Source organism: Helicoverpa zea, chromosome 6, assembly GCF_022581195.2.
Source record: "Helicoverpa zea isolate HzStark_Cry1AcR chromosome 6, ilHelZeax1.1, whole genome shotgun sequence".
NCBI classification, from domain to species: domain Eukaryota; kingdom Metazoa; phylum Arthropoda; class Insecta; order Lepidoptera; family Noctuidae; genus Helicoverpa; species Helicoverpa zea.
The window spans coordinates 10,476,958-10,496,095 of NC_061457.1; the positions used below are offsets into that span (position 1 = coordinate 10,476,958).

Sequence of the window (19,138 nt, forward strand, 5' to 3'; positions counted from 1 at the left end):
GCATTCTTCCGTGATTCTTGTGGTCTTTTTGCATTCCACGTGTTTATATGCGAGTGGAAGCGAGCATCGAGCACGCTCCATTTGCGTCGCCCTCCTCCTTACGTTACACGACCATATAAATATTACCTACATATCATCCATCCTTGCAGTGACTCGGATATTTCGATTGTATCGAATACTTTCTCGTGTATGTTCCCAAGAAGTAGGTACTTGTATGTTTCTCGATTCCTTAGAAGGACACGATTTCTCAGATTGAACAGTACCAGTTGGTCGGCTTTCGGCAGAAAGTTTTTGTTGGCACAGCGTTGCGTGCAGGTTTCGTAATGCACTTACCACCAGTGCAGTACAGTCTGCCTACCAGTCTGTTGTAATTGCAATAACTTGTCCTTGATTTATGTGACGATAAACACGAAATAATCAGTGATGCAAATCTTTGCTTTTGGTAAAGTACTTAAGACCGGTCTGCGTAAGATATACCTAAATGGATTTTCCATAAAAAGCCTCGTATCTGAAAAAGTTTTTTATTTACTTTCTCTGAGTATTCTCAATTTCTTGTAAACTGCAGGATGTCTGGTAATTTTTTGATAAAAGGATAAAAAGCCAAAGCCTGCCGACAAATGTTTATGGCTTCTATTTAGAAACGCTCAAAGTAAGCAGTTAACGTTGGCTTTGAAGTGCTCAACTCTGGTATATGTCATTTTGTATTTAAGTGCGACAGTGTTTATTTACTTGAATGCAATTTTTTCATTTCTTTGCATTTAAGATTGAAATTGTTGGACGCCCTATTCGCTGAACATGTAATGTTAGTTAAAGTGCAAATGTAGTCTGTTGCTTAGGATCTATCTGGAGCGTTGGTCGTTGTCCGCGGCATGGGCGATGTTTCGCAAGTTATGCCGGCCATAACATCTTAGATGTTAACGACGGTTCTCGCGAAATGTACAGAAATAACTGGCTCCCCACACTGCGAACACTTCGATAATTCTGTCAGTGCATTACCAATGCACTTCGCTGCTGGAGACGACGCCACAATTTTATTTAAAACCGGCTTTCAATATTGAACGCATCGAATCTTGCAACTAGCTTATTTCTGTCTGAATGATGTGTGACGAGAGACTTTCTTTTGTAATTTAATCGTTACGACCCGTGTCCGCTTACACTTTTGCTTCCATTTCTATTTAACTTTCAATAACATTTTATTGAGTTTATCATGCAATTCATTAGAAATTCCTGTTGTTCGTTACAACAAAGGAAAAAATGTTTTCAACATGTATTACTAGGCGATTATGGTTAGAATATTTTATTCACTTAAGTTCAATTTAGACCCAATTTATAAATGTCTTATTAATTCAGTCGCAAAATTATACTTTTACATTTGACCAATAAATCAAGTGTTGTTTAATGAATGTCTATTTTGTATTTTCCTAAGTCTATTCAGTCCCAATTAGGTGTATACCAATATAAGCGGCAATCGAAAATCCATTGGCGGAGCTTTTAGCCTTAGCTAGATTACGTGGTTCAGTAAATCTTGATGCTAGTATATTTTTAATGCTGGAACTGGATTAGCGGCTTGCTAAAGTGCCCACTCGCCAGATAATAGCAAGCCTGACGACTTAGTAACTTCTAATCAAAATGGACGTGTCTGGCAACTGCACCATTAATTAAAGTCTGTTCATAGGGTTAGAACGAGCTCTTATTAAATCATTACAAACATTGCAGGGTTGAGAGTAGCTCGGGCATTTCCGAAAGGTTTACAGTACACATTACAACCTTATTCTTCATGTTGTAATGTATGAAGTAGTGTAATTATAATTTTTGTCATAAGCAAGACAACGAGGTCTATCTATTAAGACTTAGGACTGAAGTGAATATAAAAAAAAATCTATTGTTCTCTGTAATCGTGGTATAAACAATTACCTATATTATGAAAACATATTAGAAACTTGAAAGTTCGTTCTTATGACCTTGTAGTAGGACGAAGAAAAAGGTTCTTGTAACAAAAGTACGTTTACTAGGTGAATGGTTACGTTCTACTTCATACACTATTGTTTTATTTTCAGTAAACAATAAATTGTCTTGCCCAGTAGACTGTTACGATTCACAGAAATACCTTTAAAGAAAATGTCTATTGAAGTTATTTTGATTTATTCAACTATAAATAAGTATGGCATTGTTGTCTATTTACTTTCATAAATTTTTTAAATACGTAGATGATGAGCTGTCTGATAAATATAAATAAAAAAAAATGTTTTTCATCTTATTTTGACCCCAATATAACATTGTGCTGAATCGATTTCTCTTGGCCTCAGCCTTCTACACGCAGATGTGTGTGCGTTCGTGTTTCACGCAAAAAAATATTGATGAAACCTTTATATAGAAGAATAAAATCTTTGTTGCTTATAGTTGTAAGTCCCGAGTGGTCGAGTTAGCTGCGGTCAATGTTATCAAAACATTCCTTGGATTCCCACGGTTCGTTTTGATCATTGTGAGTCTACACAGCTAGACTCTTATTACATCACGCCTCGTAATTACGTTATTGGAAACAAGTATGGGTTAACGACTTAATTATAATGCGTGGTTACGTCTGTTATATTTTAAATTTATAAAAAAAAAATATCGGATTCTGATTCTACTACTTATTAAGTTCAGATTGGTCATTCATTATTTTTACTATGGCGTTTTGTATAGGTTGGTGGTTAAGGTAGTTCATGATTGGGTTTTAAATAAATATACAAACCTCCTATATCCTACTATCCTTTTCAAGTAAACTTTTTTCAAAAAAACTTTTTTAAGTAACACTATTTCTAGCCGATCATCGTTCACACAATGCATCACGCCTCTTTGGTCGTACAATTCTACGATATCAATCAAAATTCATGCTCTAAACCTTCCTCACACAACATAAAATACAAAAACCATTTCACAGTTTTTATCCTAGCCTTTGCAAGGCTTTGCAGTTCATAATTTGTTGCGTAATTTCTTAACTGAATTCGAGCATGCAGAACCAGTAACACAAAAAAGTATACATATCAGACACAAACGCCTTACCATCAACAATCCGCCAAGGAAGATTATAGCAATGTCTTCACATAACCATTCTTTGTAACGGAGTGTGAAGGAGCCCCATGCTCAGAAACCTCTTATGAGCTCCCGTGATTGATAGTATCGAACATCAGCTGTATTTAACATTCTACCCGCTCATTGTGAAACAGGAAACATTTTTCATAACGCTCATTACTAATGGTTTGATTTATTAACTGTAATTACAGGAATCAACGTTACTATTATACCAGTAATTTAATACTATTTTTAGAAAATATGTTGAGTTTACTAAAGCGCAAATTCATGGTGAAGGAAATAAGATGCAATTGCAAAAAAATATATAAGTACCTCTGCTTAAGGTTTCGAAATGAAGTAGTAAATTAAAAGCTTACACTCAATAACACCTTAAACTCAATAACTATAAATTAACAGGTGTTTATGAAAATCAATAATCCAGAAGATCAAAGTGTCTGTTATTAAATCTCATGAATGTTTATATTTAGCGAAATGCTCTCGCCTGTTCGGTCCTGGTATGGCATGTATAATGTTGTTTCGCACAATTTGCGAGAGTACGTGCTCCGTCACACAGGATACTGCGACAACACCTTGGCCGGCTTGCAGTTTCCGCTGCTAACTTTACAATCAACTATTTATATTGCAACATCATACCTGCGGCGACATTTACTTTTTTGCCAACTGTTTCTTCAGCGCTATTCAGTTTTGCCCAATTAACTAAAACATTAATTGGAATTCCTTAATTTGGACGTAAATAGCAATTATTTTTATATCTTTTCAGAGATTCTGAAATACACACAGGTAATCAATCAGGACGGATATTTCTAAATTGAATAGTAGAATTAATTGTCCGAAACGATAACTTATTGTTATCGAACCTCGTTTTTGTGAACAGCAATTACAGAGTTGCGGTGAATCACCACCTGACTGCGTAATATTTCTTTAGGCAAAATCGTTTTGTTGAGTAACTTACTCAACAACTTACCTACCTACTTTATGTGTGAATATGTGGATACCTAATTCCGTTGCGGCTCATTTAGTATACAAGCGTGCTTCACTGGGCCGTGAAGTAGTTGTATGTTGTTCAGATTGAGACATTGATTTAGACAAACACATTTGTCTGTTCATGTCTTCACAAATAAATGTTGAATGCTTGATAGAGGATCGCATCATGTATATTTAATTTCTAAACCTTTCCCATCCGTGCGAAATTCACGCGTGATGTTTGTCTAAGCAGTTTGAACACTAACTTGCAATTTAATTTACGAAACACTATGTTTTTTAAGACATAACAATACCACGTATTGCGTAAATAAAATTGCATTTCGTAAAGTCGGTTTCGGTTATTTATGGCTTTGCTCAGATATCGAAATGCATAATTTGCATCTCGCCAGTCTTCACTCGGCCGTAGAGCCCTGTTGCGGATTTAGCAATGGATTTCTGCAATTAATGTATGAAATCCTTCACAGAGGGACTTTTGAGTGTGTTATTAATCTTATTGAGTGTAAACAAGCCCGTATGCGTCGCGGCGCCGCGCGGTGAGTCAGACAATCGCGATGTGGGCCGCCTCAGGGCATTGTGCCTCGCTAGGCTGTGGGGCGCTTGCATTGTATGATTGTATGTAAAGGAGGCGCAGGCGGGCGCCCACCGACGCACTCCGCGAGAAAGCACCGCTTGCTAGTCATTGTCAACCATTTGAAATCTACACCCATCGCATGAAGCAAACTCATTGACAGATTTTCAATCCGTGCCAACGCATTCTCTTACCAAAAATGATCCCATTGTTTGTAAAGTTATTACTTGTCTAATCGATCGGTTCGCTTTCATTCAGTAAACATGCTGCTGTTGTTTGTTTATCCGGTGGCTCGCGTCTTTCTCTCACGATTTGTGTCGTGATGAAGAGTCTCGCAGATCCACGAAATGATAACTTTCCTCCATTCGTGAGCAGATCTTAACATTTAAACTCCAGGCCAGGAATTAATGTTTATGTGTAATTAATTTTATTTTACTGCATCTTCACGCTCTCCTTGCCTTATAGGGCACACAGATACATCTAAGTACTAGTACTAAGAGGCATGTAATGGAGGGAGTCTGTTTCTAAGACCTATTTAAGAGGATCTACGTTTTGATATCATAAGACAGTGACTGGAACCTGAAAAAGTCATAATTCCGAATGCATACTTAAATGCAGGCATTCCTATCGATGCCAACTGCCATAATCCAACAAAAGGCATGAATAAATTCTTTACCTCTCACATTCGCTACGAAGCCGGTAAGATATTAAGAAGCATGCAGCATAAAATAGCGTAATACCCTTGACCCGGCGTGGGAGGGAGACGCGGGTATTTTTAACCGAACAGGTCAACAACCGACACTCCGGTGTTCCTCCTGCAAGGTTGCAAGTCTTGCAATTCCAAGACGGTAATTATAAATTATCGTTACCATCATCGAAAAATATTAGCGTTGCCGGCTCATACTTGATTCCAAAGACATCTGCCTCCAAGGAAACGTACCCTACTCAAAATATATGTTGGTACACAATGCAAAGCGTGTTATTTACGCAGCTGTTGGTGTTGTTACACTTCAATTTGTGTGCTAATACGTCCGTAGGCGATGTGGGATTGGCCAATATTGTTACGAATACATAATCAAACCGTATCTTAAGTAATAAAGTGTCGTAGTACAATGTACAGGTAACAGGTAGGTACACCAGTTCGTAGTCGTCGGTCGTGACTTCAACGATGCGTATCCGTTTATTTCTAGACAATGTTTGTTTATGTCTTGCGAGTGTTCTTTGTACATCATCAAAAGCGATTTCGATGGAAAACCATTTGAAGTGCTACTAATTTGTTTTTCTTTTCTTGGTATAATCTTAATATTAATAAGTTGGTGTAATGCTGAAAAATATTATCAAGCTTTCCTAACATAAGTTGCTGTAAGTTGATAAAAGGCACGCCATATTTCTAGGTAGTAATTAATTGTGATATTCGATCAATGACTGAAACAATACATTGTTGTCAATAAACCACCCGTAGTGCCCAATATGGGTGCAGTGTACTCTTTCCAATTTTACGTTTCTATCTTTATGGGATCTTTAATTGTAATCAGGGTTGGGGAGTAGCCTGCAATTTGGTCGAGATAATTCGATAACCGGACTGCATGTTGGATTCGGAAATTGCAATGATTGCGTCGAAGCTAGGCCGAGCAGATGAGGAGTCGCGCAGCCAGCCGCCGCCGCCCGGCGCATGTTGCCGATATTGGCAATGCAATTACTGATAGGGCTGTCATTTTGACACGTCAAAGGATGCAGTTTTTAGTGGCATTGTAAAATCGTATCCAATTCCTGAGAATTACAAAATCCGTTCAAACTTTGCAACACTCATCAACTAAGTAATGTGTAGGTAAAATGTAAAGTGAAAAATGGAAATTCCGATGCTTATTTATAAGCTTACCTTCAAAACATTCCGAATGTTGGGTAAATATTTGCGGACTGATGAGGAGAGTGAAATATCGTGTCGCGAAGAAAATATAACTCGGCACGATTGAATTGTCAACCCTGTAGGTCCCCGCCTCGCCTCGTCCACGCCTCATCCCTCCTGGTAGGCTACGCCCTCACAAATATTTGCCGCGCTACAAGAATTTTGCATTAGCACCTACCGGACTGACCGCTTGTAGCGTTTATTGAACTGTACTTTATCAATATACCTAATACGTACACGATAACTGGGCTGCGTAGGCTCTCACTGTAGCGTTCACCTGTTGGAAAATCAATCAGCTTTAATGGAAAAAATAAGAGCCGTGAATTTTTGTGTACAACGCTATAATCGCATAATAATAGCACGGGCCTAAGCTAACAACAGATAGCTAAATATGAGATATCGTTCACATGGATGAATCATGCTTGATAAACAGAGATGACCTCGGTGGCATGCCGTCCAAACAAATTATCTCCTTATACTAAGCGTTCATTTAAGATCGCGCACATTCTGAAGATACGACTCATACCATAAAAAATGTGTATCAACAGTATCAGGGACAGATGCACGAACATTATTTTTGTCAGATGTTCCCTGTTTTGATTTAGGAATGAATTAAAGTAAACATGTCTTAAAAGCTGTTCTTTCCCACCTGTCGCTTATTAAGTAGAGGAGACGAGAGAACGGCATTATGACAACACCCTTTCGATGAAATATTATCCTCTGGTTTTTCTAGAAATCTAATTTGGTATACAGTGTCGTAATATCTAAGAACTGATTCGTTTAAGGCTATTTGTTACCTCAAACGAAACAGTTACGTTACAATGGCAAGGCAGCATCATAACATAACCTTTCATGTTTTTGTTATTGTATTTTTTCATCGAACTGAATGTCATTATTAGTACAATTTATCAACAGTTGCACTTTGTTATCGCTCGCCACATCTGATAGCAGATTTTTATTGTTTCTGTTTTGGTTTCACAAAAATGTGATTGTGTAAATACAAGTTCTAAATACATAGGTATTGATTTATGCCGTTTTAAGAAATTACTAAAATTTGAAGTAGAAGGAAATTGTAGTTTCCCGGTGATATTATATCAGAAAGTTTCTGGCCAGGTGGCAGATGCGAAATAGTTAAAGTACACGTATACAAAATGCCCGAGTATGTCCGTCGCGAGTGCATTGACACTTGGCGAGTAGAACGCGAACGATGTAGAGCTGCTATTATTTTATCTGGTTATTAACCTGTAATGGGAATAAAGATGCGGAGGCAGCCTTATCTGATAACCACATCGTTCTATTAATTAAATAAAACATTATACTAAACTAACAAACGAATACATCTAAATATACCTGTATGATGCAAATCTACTTATAATAGTAGCGCATTTTCCCCTTGAAGTTTTCCGATAAATTTTACCTGTTTATCTATTTACACTTGATTATCCTTATTTCCTGAAATAACTCAAAAAGGCCACTTATCATTATGAGATACCAGGATGACTAATCAAATGAGCAGGCGTTTCAATAGGACCACATCGGGGTTATCGAGGGCGACAAGTGGTACTTGTTGCGTGGGATCGAAACTTTTGCATATAAATGCGAAATGCAGGCGTGATTTGTCGCCCTGCCGCCCGGACCAGTCGCCTGCGCTAAATGCTAAACTGTGTAATAACTCGGAAAACAGCCCATAACATTACTTGTCCGGGAATAATACGCGATCGATAGCGCTGTTCCTAGTAAACGAGTATCATCATCCTCCTGCCCTTATCCCAATTTCATTTGGGGTCGGCGCAGCATGTTTTCTTCTTCCATACTCCTCTATCTCCCGTCATCTCACAAGTAACATTCTTTCTTACCATATCTACTTTCACACAATCCATCCATCGTTTTTTTGGTCTTCCTCTTCCACTATATCCGTCCACGTTCATACTCATCACCTTCCTCACAACATGACTCTCATTCCTCCGCATCACATGCCCATACCACGACAGCCGGTTTCCACGCAGTTTTTCTGATACCGGCGCCACTTTCAAACTTCCTCTTATATACTCATTCCTCACTCTATCCATTCGCGTAACTCCACACATACCTCTTAACATTCTCATCTCTGCCGCATGCAATTGTCTTTCATTCGTCGCTTTTGTGGGCCAGCACTCTGATCCATACAAGACAGCAGGTCTGACCATACTCTTGTAAATTTTCCCCTTAAGTTTAAGGGGAATACGAGGGTCACAAGTTGTTCCCGTTACCTGCCGCCATTTCATCCATCCTGCGTTAATTCTGTGCGTAACTGTCCGATCTATTTCGCCATCGCCCTGAATAAGCGAACCGAGGTACCGGAAATCGGAGCAGACTGGAAGAAGTGCGTTATCAAGCGCTATGGCTTCAGGACTGGAGAGGCCGCCGAAATCGCAGAACATGTATTCGGTCTTGGTTCTGCTGATTTTTAAGCCAACATTCTCCAGTCTCTGTTGCCAACTCCCCAATCTGCTCTGGATCTCAGGTCCGTCTTCACTAACCAGGACGATGTCGTCGGCAAACAGCATGCACCAGGGTGCCTCCTCCTGTATGTCCGCCGTCAAGGCGTCCATAATAAGCAGGAAGAGGTAAGGACTTAAAGCAAGCCTAGTAAACGAGTATGTTAGATTTATTTTTAACCAGCATTTACAGACGCGTTATATTCACGGGTTTTGCAACGGCACTACGTAGGTACCACGTTTCCTGGAACATGATATTGAGCAAATTCAGCAATTGACACAATTCTCATCAACCACACAGGGCTTTTTGCATTTGCAGAGCACTGGTCTCATATTTAGGTCGCTTTGTGTTTGAATGCAGCTCTCTGATCCACATTTCCTCCGTGCGATTAGTGAAATTACACCACATGTGGACAGGATGCCTGGCAGTGCTTGCAAATGTCGCATCCTTATATCGTACAATGTTGTCTCCTCGTTCCGTTTATGATATTTGATTTGGAGCTATTTATAATACACCATTTAGGAACAAGATTATAAATATACACCTGTGTCGCTAAAATACATATAACTAAGTAAGAAGAATTAACAGACCATATAAAGATTTGGTCGTGAAAATGTACTTGAATAAGTGTCGCTCACGAAAGGGTTAATCTGCAGGTGACAAGGCAGTGGCGACACGGACAGCACAGCAGCCTTCCAATTACGAGAGCATTCGGATCGGGTACTGGGAGTGTTAATTAGAAGGATCCCCGGAGCCTCGGCCACGTATAACTCTTTCCGAAGCATGCTCGCTAACCAATTACCGGCCAACTGATGAACGTTGAGCGTGCATGAAAGTTCCCACTCAATTTCATTACGCTTGGCTGTGCGCACTAACAATTAGAGAGGTTTCTATAATCGCGATTAATTCATTGATTAGCAAAGAGGTGACTTTATGTGCATAAATTATTGCATATTAATTATTACGTGGAAACGAAGAATGTTAAGTAGGTAAAGATAGTATAACAAGATAAGCTTGTACCAGTCTATTTGTTCTGTGATCTGATCCTAAGAGCAGATTTAGGTTCTCACGTCATTAATTGTATCGACAGTATGAAAAGCTTTTAGCGGCAGTGGAAGTCTGATGTTTGTCGTATGTCTCGCATGCCAGGCATCAGAGCCGATTAGACTGTATTTCCAAAGTCCCTCGCTTCTAAGTAGTCATGTCAAGTTTGTTTTGCCATGCTTGTGTTAATAGCAGCCATAATCCTCCCCTCGCTTTTACGCTCGACAAGCTTATTTACGTACCTATACGTTTAATTAACACTTCAGCGGGAGCGGATTCAACGTTGCGTACTGAAGTATAAGTCTGCTGAGAATTGGTACATTCCTGATGTCTTCGCTCTAGGACTGTATACAATGGTTATACTAGTATAATAGATACCATTACAATAGCAGTGATGTAATGCGTATTGGCTCGTGGAACAGTTAGACCGCAGATGCCGTGGGTTTGATTCCCGGTCGCACATTGCACAATGCGCTCGCATTCCGCACGCGCTTTTCGTACCTATATCTCATACCGCAGATCGATTGTATAGATTTCTATATTTTCTAGGTATTAGCTCGACTATAAGAAATCTTATAAGTATGTGGCTTATTCGTAATACGTATCATTGTTGAAATGGACACATTTCTCAGAACCATAAATTAATACGATTATTCTTCGTACACTAATCGATTTTTATCTATGGCATCATTATTGCAATTAGGTACTCATATGATAAATGGGTTGATTCAGAATGTACTTGCAAAAAGTAATAACAGTCTGTTATCAATGGTTGTAAGCAGAACATTCTCGAAAGCTTCATGGTAAACAGCTGAATAAAATAGAAAGCTGAAATAGATTTTATTTTATGCAGACTACCTCCCCATGAAAGGGGAGGGGGGGAGTCGGCTTTTTATCGAACATTGCCTGTGTTACCTGTACTACACAGTTCCCAGCTATATTAAAAAGCTGGCAAAGCTTTTGCTTTTTAATGCATCGCGGAATAAAATAACGGAGCTGAATTTTATTCAGTGAACTGTTTTCCATTTTCACGTTGATAAATTGAATTTGTTGGTACGGATAGTGTTGACATGGGGTACACAACATTTTTTTATTGATTTTTGTGTGTATTAATTTATACAGCTCTGAAAATTTCTGAATGCCTAGTGCTTTTATTTCAATTCGCTTTATTTGAACCTATAGTCTAGAAAAGCCATTAGGATTTAACATAGGTGATTTTGCAGCCCGGGATCCAGGATGGTAATTTACGTTTTCAATGAGTATCATTAATAACTGTTTTCAGCCATAATAGAGGCCGCAGTTATTGTGTAGCCAGCGGACATGGAAATAATCTTTGCCGTCTACCGTCTGCCGGGCTTTGCACGCTGCGCCGAGCCATGCTGGAAAATTGCACTTGATCCCTCCCCCGGCCCACCCACCGCACCGTCTGATCTCTCTCTGCTCTCTACATTTGATTCCGACCTACTACAATTATCTATCTACATCGTCATTCCTTTAATATGCATGAGAACCCAACTACGCAAATATAGACTTGTCTCAGACAACCTGAATATATTGCGGATTTTAATATAAGTTAGCCTTAATCTCGCAAACTAGCTCGCAGTTAGACATTATCAATAACGGCTAGTATAATTATAGGAATTCCTCGACAGCGTCAGCCGGCAGGTGGCTGGCGGTCGCGGCTTAGTATGCGCCGATGGGCCGTGATCGGTTTTTGCTTCGAGTTGTAGTGTAGGGAACAATGGCCGGCGACGTGCATTCCATCCGCACCACCGTTAGCCGGCGGCAGTAATCGCCGCAATGATCACCTCGACCGCTCGAGCTACTTGCGCCACGATCGACATGATACACCTTACTAATAAACATTTACCGCTTCCGCGCACCGTAACACAAACTCATTCCTCAAACATTAAGCAGTGCCTACTTCTTACACAGCGTTGGCCAGGGAAACTATTTTTCTCAATGATCATCAACAGTGTTTTCAGAAGGCGGATGTCTTGATATTGTGTAGTCCAATGAGATTTTATTAGCTTTAAAATAAGCTTTGGAAGCATATGCTGGTTCTATAAATCAAATTAACCACTTTCTACGGACTTAGATAGAAATAAGAGTAGACGGGGCGCGGTTGGCTTTGCGCCAGACCAAACAGGGTAAAAAGCAAGGGCGGCGGCGACGACCGCGCCCCGAAATAGCGAGCAAAGTCAAGGCGTGCGCTTAGACGACGAACTAAACGACGGCTGAAGCACATCATCGCACGAAATGCTCGTACTTGTTTTTAAATACCAGTTAGACACACCCTGTGAGAGGGCGCGCCTACGCTCCTGTTACCTTCCACGGAAAATAGAAACAGCCCGTGTAAACTAATTAAATTATGTGTGCCTATCATGTTATCAACGCTTCAACAAATAAGCATTATTAAACATAACGACCTAAATGTAGCAAAAAATAAGGTGGAGCTCGTAATAATATTTGCGAACATAGCGCAACTATGTCTGTTTTAAAATGACCTACAAAAATGTTTTTATTAAAGCGGCGACGCGACGGTCGCCAATGTTCTCCTGAGAATTTAGCAGTCGAATACACATGAGACGTACAAGGGTTGGCAAAATACGTAGCTCGGGCGTATCAAGGTCAACCTAATTATTCTATAGTGTGCTTGAGACGCAATGCAAAATAAAAGGAATGGCGCGGCGGCTTTCATATCAACGAAGGCCTATCACGTAGTTGTTTATGGGGCACAATAGCGGTGCAGTGGCCAGTGAGTCACGCCCAACAGGCTTGCTTGAGACAGAACAAGGACATCCTCACATACAGCCAGCGCTGTGGCAAATCGAAACATAAACATGGTTACTCCATATCCGTCGGAGCTATTCACCATTGTGCCGCAACAAATTGCAGACATAATAGACTTCGCAACACTCCAAAGCTTTGTGCTAGATGACACATAGATATTTTAAGGATAATCACAATATAAAGAAATTCTGTAGCTTGTTTATGTGTTCTTTGTAGTAGAAACGAGCCTAATAAGGTTTTAATTGGTCGTTGTTTCGTTTGGTGCAGATGACTTGAAGGCGGTGACGAAGCGTCTGATCGTGCAGGCCAAGCGGCAGGGCTCCGCCGACAATATCTCCATAATCGTGGTGTTCCTCAAGGACCCGCGTGACATCGCCGCAGACAACCGCCCGCCCATGGATCTTGGGTGAGTCCTATTCTTAAACAACTTATTTCTTGTTCAAACTCTCACGTCCCTCACTTACACATCGACTTAGTAATCTTTGGGTTTATGAAGTCATTATCACCAATGGACTTTTTCAGAATGGTATGACAAAAAATATTTCAAAGAATTCTATTCATATCACTTTTTATAAGACTAGTAAGAATTTTGCTAGCGTTGACTCTGAAAGAATTTCGTCAGGGTCATATTTTGCTGTAATAATAGAACACCAAAGCAGAGCGTTGAAATTGTTTTCATACTTATCCATAACCTATAACTATTTTAATTGTTTATTCGTGTAACTCTCGTGTTCAGTGAGAAAGACATAAACGATTTGCCTTTTGAGGACAATAGGTACCTGCTGACAGGACTTTAACGTGTCACTAATGACATTGCCACATGTTAGTGGCGGTTATTAATAATCCTTATTTTTAGTACACGACATCATTCATGATGTCATATTCTGGGTGCAGAAATCTTCAAAGTACATAAATTAGCCAGCTAACGTCCTCAAACAACGTCACATTTTTTATAAAATCATCAATTCAAGATCTATTCGGCCGTTAACCGGTTACAGGTAATTCATACATATGGAGCTCGTATAAAAATGTAGACGAACCAATGACATTATCTTGAACCAGACGACCTTGGTGCTGGTAGCCTATCTTCTAACGCGTCTTTTGAAAATGAAAGTTTTATGTCACTTTCTCTGAATAAATTGTTGAATATTAAACTAACTGAGGACTCGAGGATAAAATTAGGATTAATGAAGCATTTGTGGAGGAGGGGATTATTGGATAAATCGGATGAGAAGATTCCAAATTTCTCGAAATTGGCAGCTTAAGTATTTGTTGGATTCCCGATAATCCCTCTTTTTAGAAGTTTGACTGATGGTAGAACGATTTTCCTTAGCACTTTTACCTAATTCAATATATTTTTTGTCAGTTTTTTTTTTGCGTGAATGTACTCTTGCAATTTCATTTGTTTTAATTATTTTCCTCCCTAGTCCTAGCTCCTTTTCTTTTTTCCTTTGCGTCCATGACGGTTTCTTTCAGTCATTAGTAAGTCGCTTGCGTTGCCATAAAGCGCGCAACGAAAAACATTACATTTCCTGTTTGCGTCGCTGTAGTGACACAAAAAATAACTAAACCTAGCTCATAAATGTTTTGCACTAAATCATTTCACGTAGACAGTGACATTGCATAATTTATGTAACGAAGTAAAAAACCCGCAGGTATAACAGTGTGCTGAGTTTATTCTATTTTCGTTTTTAATTTCTACAGGCTGGACAACGCGATGATGAACGCTCCGCCGTTCACCATCGAGACGGAGGCGTGCCGGCGGCAGGTAGACGCCGCCGCGGCCGCAGCAGCCGCCGAGGCTGAAGACTGCGCGGAGGCCGAGGCCGAGGCCGAAGCCGCAGACAATGGCGTGGACAATTCCGACAGCGACAGCGAAGACCTGGGCCCTGAGACCGCTGTCGATATCGACGCAGATGACGTTGATGCCGAACCGAGGAACGCGGAACCACAGCCGCCCACCCCGCCTGCACACGCTGGTGAGTTATCAGTGTATTTAAACAAAATAAAGTACAAAATAAAGTAAATACTTACCCTCTTGACAATTTATGAATGAACAGCGAATGATAGTAACAAAACGATCCCAACTTTCATTTGATAACTACAGAAATGTATAATTACTTCTCCTAGAGTGACCCAGTACAAGAACACCTGCGAAAGACCTCATTCACGTGCAATTTTTAGGTTTCAATTCCCCGAAATATAATCCAGTGTGGCGGTGTAAAACAATGTCCCAAATTCTGGCGAATTTCGGTGCGGTATCTTCGTTCCCCTCCTACATCTGACCTAATTCGGGGACGGTCACGGGCGTACTGCCGACCTTCCTGTATAACCTTTCAGCCATTTCCAATGTTTCCCCGAATTTTTAAGCCGTATCGATATTTAATTTCGGATTAGTGGAAGCCATGGCCGTACCTACGTGTCAGGTTAGAGATCATGACTCGTTATTCTGCACAAGTGACAGGTAGCCGGATAGCCCGCGTTTCATAATCATCCACTTCCTCGTGACTCAACGTACCTACGTGAGATTGTTCGGACTGACAACTACCGACTAATTTTAGTTAATGCTAAATAAACAGGATTCACTTTGGATACAGGTTATTTTTTATTCACTTCGGTTACCAATCGATTTGTATTTGAATTAAAAATTAACATAAATGAAGAACTTTGACTTAACTCAAGATTATTTAAAAATATATGTATTTTAAAGTAGACTCAAAACAAATTATCTCGTCTAGAATTTAAAATGATACAAACTGTTTTAGATACCGATTAGTAAATGCATTTTATTCAAAATACGATATAGGAAGTCAATTTCGAGCTTCGTACTCATGAGCCACATTTCAATAAGAGCAAAAGAAAAAGTAACGTGTGTGTCACGCTTTATTGATTGTTACACACATTCACCCACATCCATGGCGCGCCGCGTCCGTCTGTACGGCGTACAATTTCCAGATGCGATTGTATGCAGATGAATCGATCCTACAGATAAGATTCGGAGCTCAGATCTCCGCAATAAGTAAAACTTGTAATTTCTAAAAATATTTGATCCAAATGTGTCGCTGTCAGAGAACAGTTTTTACCTACTTATTTACTTTTTCCTGGTAAAAAGGCTTTCTTTTTATTTAAAAATAAATATTCTAATAATGCAAGGGATTTGAATTCTAATAATTCTATCAGCTCGCATCTGTCAGCTGGATAGAAAATCTAAATTTTAACATTCAACTTATAAAGAAAATAATAACACAATACATTTAATTGCCACGACCAAGCAGAAATGAAGTATACTAACAATGCTTTTAGAAAGCATTACGACGATTCATAGTTATTTTTTCATAAGAAATGGTATTGTTTACTTTTCTATCTTTACAACAAAAGACAAAAGAAATAATGGATATAAATAAACAAAATTAATTAATACCTTCTTATAAAAACAAACAGTTTTCATATTCTTGGCATGTTAAAAATTATATTTTTTATTTAACAAATTATTATCAATAACGTAATTATCCCTTTACGTTAAGCTAACGGCTTGTAGGTATCGCGTTTAATACGTGAATAGTTCATATTTACTAATAAAAGGCAGGCAACACAAATTTCAAGGATAATATTATTAAAATGGGAATTATTATGAAATGACACGACATCCCTATCGGGTGCAAACGGCGCCCCGCTCACCTCAGCCCCTGCGCCCTCGCGCCGCTGCCGTCCCGCTCGCTCGGCTCGGCCCTCTCGCAGTCGCGCATTGAACGTCCAACGGATCTGTGCTACTCTCGAAAGTTGCTGCTATTGTAATCGGGGCTTTGTCTATATTTTACGGCTCGAATATTACACCGCCAGTGAAGATAATAATCTGTGCAGTGAAATTACCGTTCACGGTATGTGGCTTTTAGCGAATGTTGTTGATTATTTTCACATACCGCATAGTTTGTGAAAGGTTATTTCTGTGTTGATTCATGCGGAGCGGTGCTCTGGAAATAGAACGTTCGCCCGAAGGCGCATCCCTCAGTTGTCGGTGAGCGCAGGATTCCCGGAGGTTCACTCACATGTTTTCTACACTGTCCAAGTTCGATCTCGGGCGTGTCTCCGGCTGTTCGCTGGCCGTTCTCGAAATGGCGTCCGCGAATGTCTCGCGAGTTTGAAATCGCGACCGGTAAAATATCGTTGCTAGCACGCTGCTCGTAAACAACACCGGCGTTCATGATTTATTGCGGCTGACTCAAAAGTTGATGTTTTCGCCTCCGTTCGAACGAATGAGAATTTTCCGTCAAGGGTGTGTCACCTGTTGATATCTTGAATTGCGAGGGGTGAATGTTGCGTGGTCGCCAGGTGTTTAGCGAACGCCTGCTATAGTGTGTAGTAAATATCATAATACAATGTGTTCTTGGTGTTGTGTGCAGTGGAGGAGGGCCACGTTGACGGTTCTGTGGCGGATAATGTAGCTGAGAGTGGCGAAGACTCCGAAGACGAGTGGAACTACTACAAGGGCGAGGGCGAGCGCGACGAACACAACCCCAGCGAGGAGCCTGACGAGGCGCCGCGCTCCGACACACCCTGCCAGGATAATGTGAGTCGCCATACATTTCACAACGTCTTGCTTTCTTGCATACTCATGTATTAAGTACAGTGATAACACAAACATTTGCATTCCGAAACAAATAAAACACTAAACTGACACTTGTTTGACAGAAATTAAAGTTCCTTTGTCTAACTTTCTACCAATACACACTCCATTTCATTGGTGTAATAACATTTTATTCCATTGATGTGTAGTTTTGGTAATGTGTTACATTGCTACTTCTGTTGACCTTCAGATTATGATTCAATAATTATTATAAGTTGTGACAAAAGTGGCAAGTAGGAATCATGTAGATTTTTTGTGCTATGTAGGTTGGGAACCTGACTAATTGAGTGTATAAAATATTTCAGTCGGCTTGGGAAAGCAGCTCAGTAGACATGAACAGTTCACCGCTGAACCCCGACGCACCAGTGTTCATCCCTGGGGGTGTTGCTGGTGCGGACGTGCTGCTGGCGGAGTCACCTCGCAAGCCGCTGCCAATGGATGACATCGAGCTGCCCGATGAAGCACAGTTTGACACCGGAGCTGTAGTGAGGCCAGCAGAATTATTAGACTTGGATAACTGTGATCAGCTTAATGGCCATCATGTGAGTACATTACTTCTTATGATTATTTTATGAAATAGCCACCTTAAATAGTGTCCTTTCAAAAGTGAAAGTCTTAATAACATAACCCCTGTAGTATTAACAACTAATTATAAATAACCAGTTTACAAACATACATGAAAAGTTGCAGTGTAGTAAATGAGTTGTTTGGGGCAAAAACTTGCTTTAGCCAAAATGTATGTACTTATTCCTTATCAACTACTGTATTATCACATTTTTGTGGAATTACATTAGTAACATGCCAATAGATTACTTGACAGGATGACAAACCTTATGAAAAATACATTTTTAAAGAGAAAGAACCAAACATTTTCAAGTAACACAAGATAAGATTGCAACTGAAAACTAATTAGCAGTTTAAATGCTGGGAATTGATGTTCTTTGTTTACATGAATTTAATTATTCTTCCATCAAGTGTGAACTGAATTGTCTCATTATTAACAGCAACAAGAGTATCATGGGAACAGTTGCAGTTTATTAACAGAATTCAGATAATTGAATGTGTTATTATTAAATTAATGTAAGTTTTCCTCAAAATATGTAGTCAAGTTTGTTCCATAGTGGCGTTGAATAAGAATGTTTGTTTAAACATGTAGGACTGTTTTGTGAATTTTGTCCAGTAGTATCATTGTTTAAGAAATTATTGGTGTAGTTAAATGAGTGATAGCATTGGGTTGACAGCAAGAAGTATTATAGAATATAAAAATTGAGTAATTTATTCCTAATGATTAGTTTTATAATATCAAAGCTTTCCATAAAGACCTGTGTGATAATAAATGTTGTTGTTTTCAGAATGTATCACTAGACGAAGCCGTGAAAGAGCACTTGAATGGAAATGATAAGTGTAACATGGACAGTTTGGGCTTTGGATTCAATGTTGGCATTGAACCTGATAAAGTCAAGGATACTGGTCTCATACAAGACTTTGAAAGAATACAGAAAGATACTACTGACTTTTGTGATATTCAGGTAAGTTGTTTGTTTTTCTATTTTTATATTTCAGCTGTTTTGTCCTATTTATCACTAACTTGATGTTGTTTAATGATATGAAATAGAAGCAAATATTTACTTTACATCATGGCTTAAGTGTTTATTATTTCATTATT

At 39.4% G+C, this 19,138-nt stretch overlaps 1 protein-coding gene across 1 annotated transcript in view; it reads left to right on the top strand.

Annotated features, from left to right (window-relative positions):
- LOC124631522 overlaps positions 1–19,138 on the top strand; it is a 66,948-nt gene that overhangs the window by 43,611 nt on the left and 4,199 nt on the right. Inside the window, exons 8-12 of the mRNA XM_047165961.1 lie at positions 13,116–13,254; positions 14,553–14,827; positions 17,249–17,415; positions 17,778–18,014; positions 18,825–19,001. Of these exons, the coding sequence (XP_047021917.1) occupies positions 13,116–13,254; positions 14,553–14,827; positions 17,249–17,415; positions 17,778–18,014; positions 18,825–19,001 (995 nt within the window). The remainder of the gene's footprint in view (positions 1–13,115; positions 13,255–14,552; positions 14,828–17,248; positions 17,416–17,777; positions 18,015–18,824; positions 19,002–19,138) is intronic.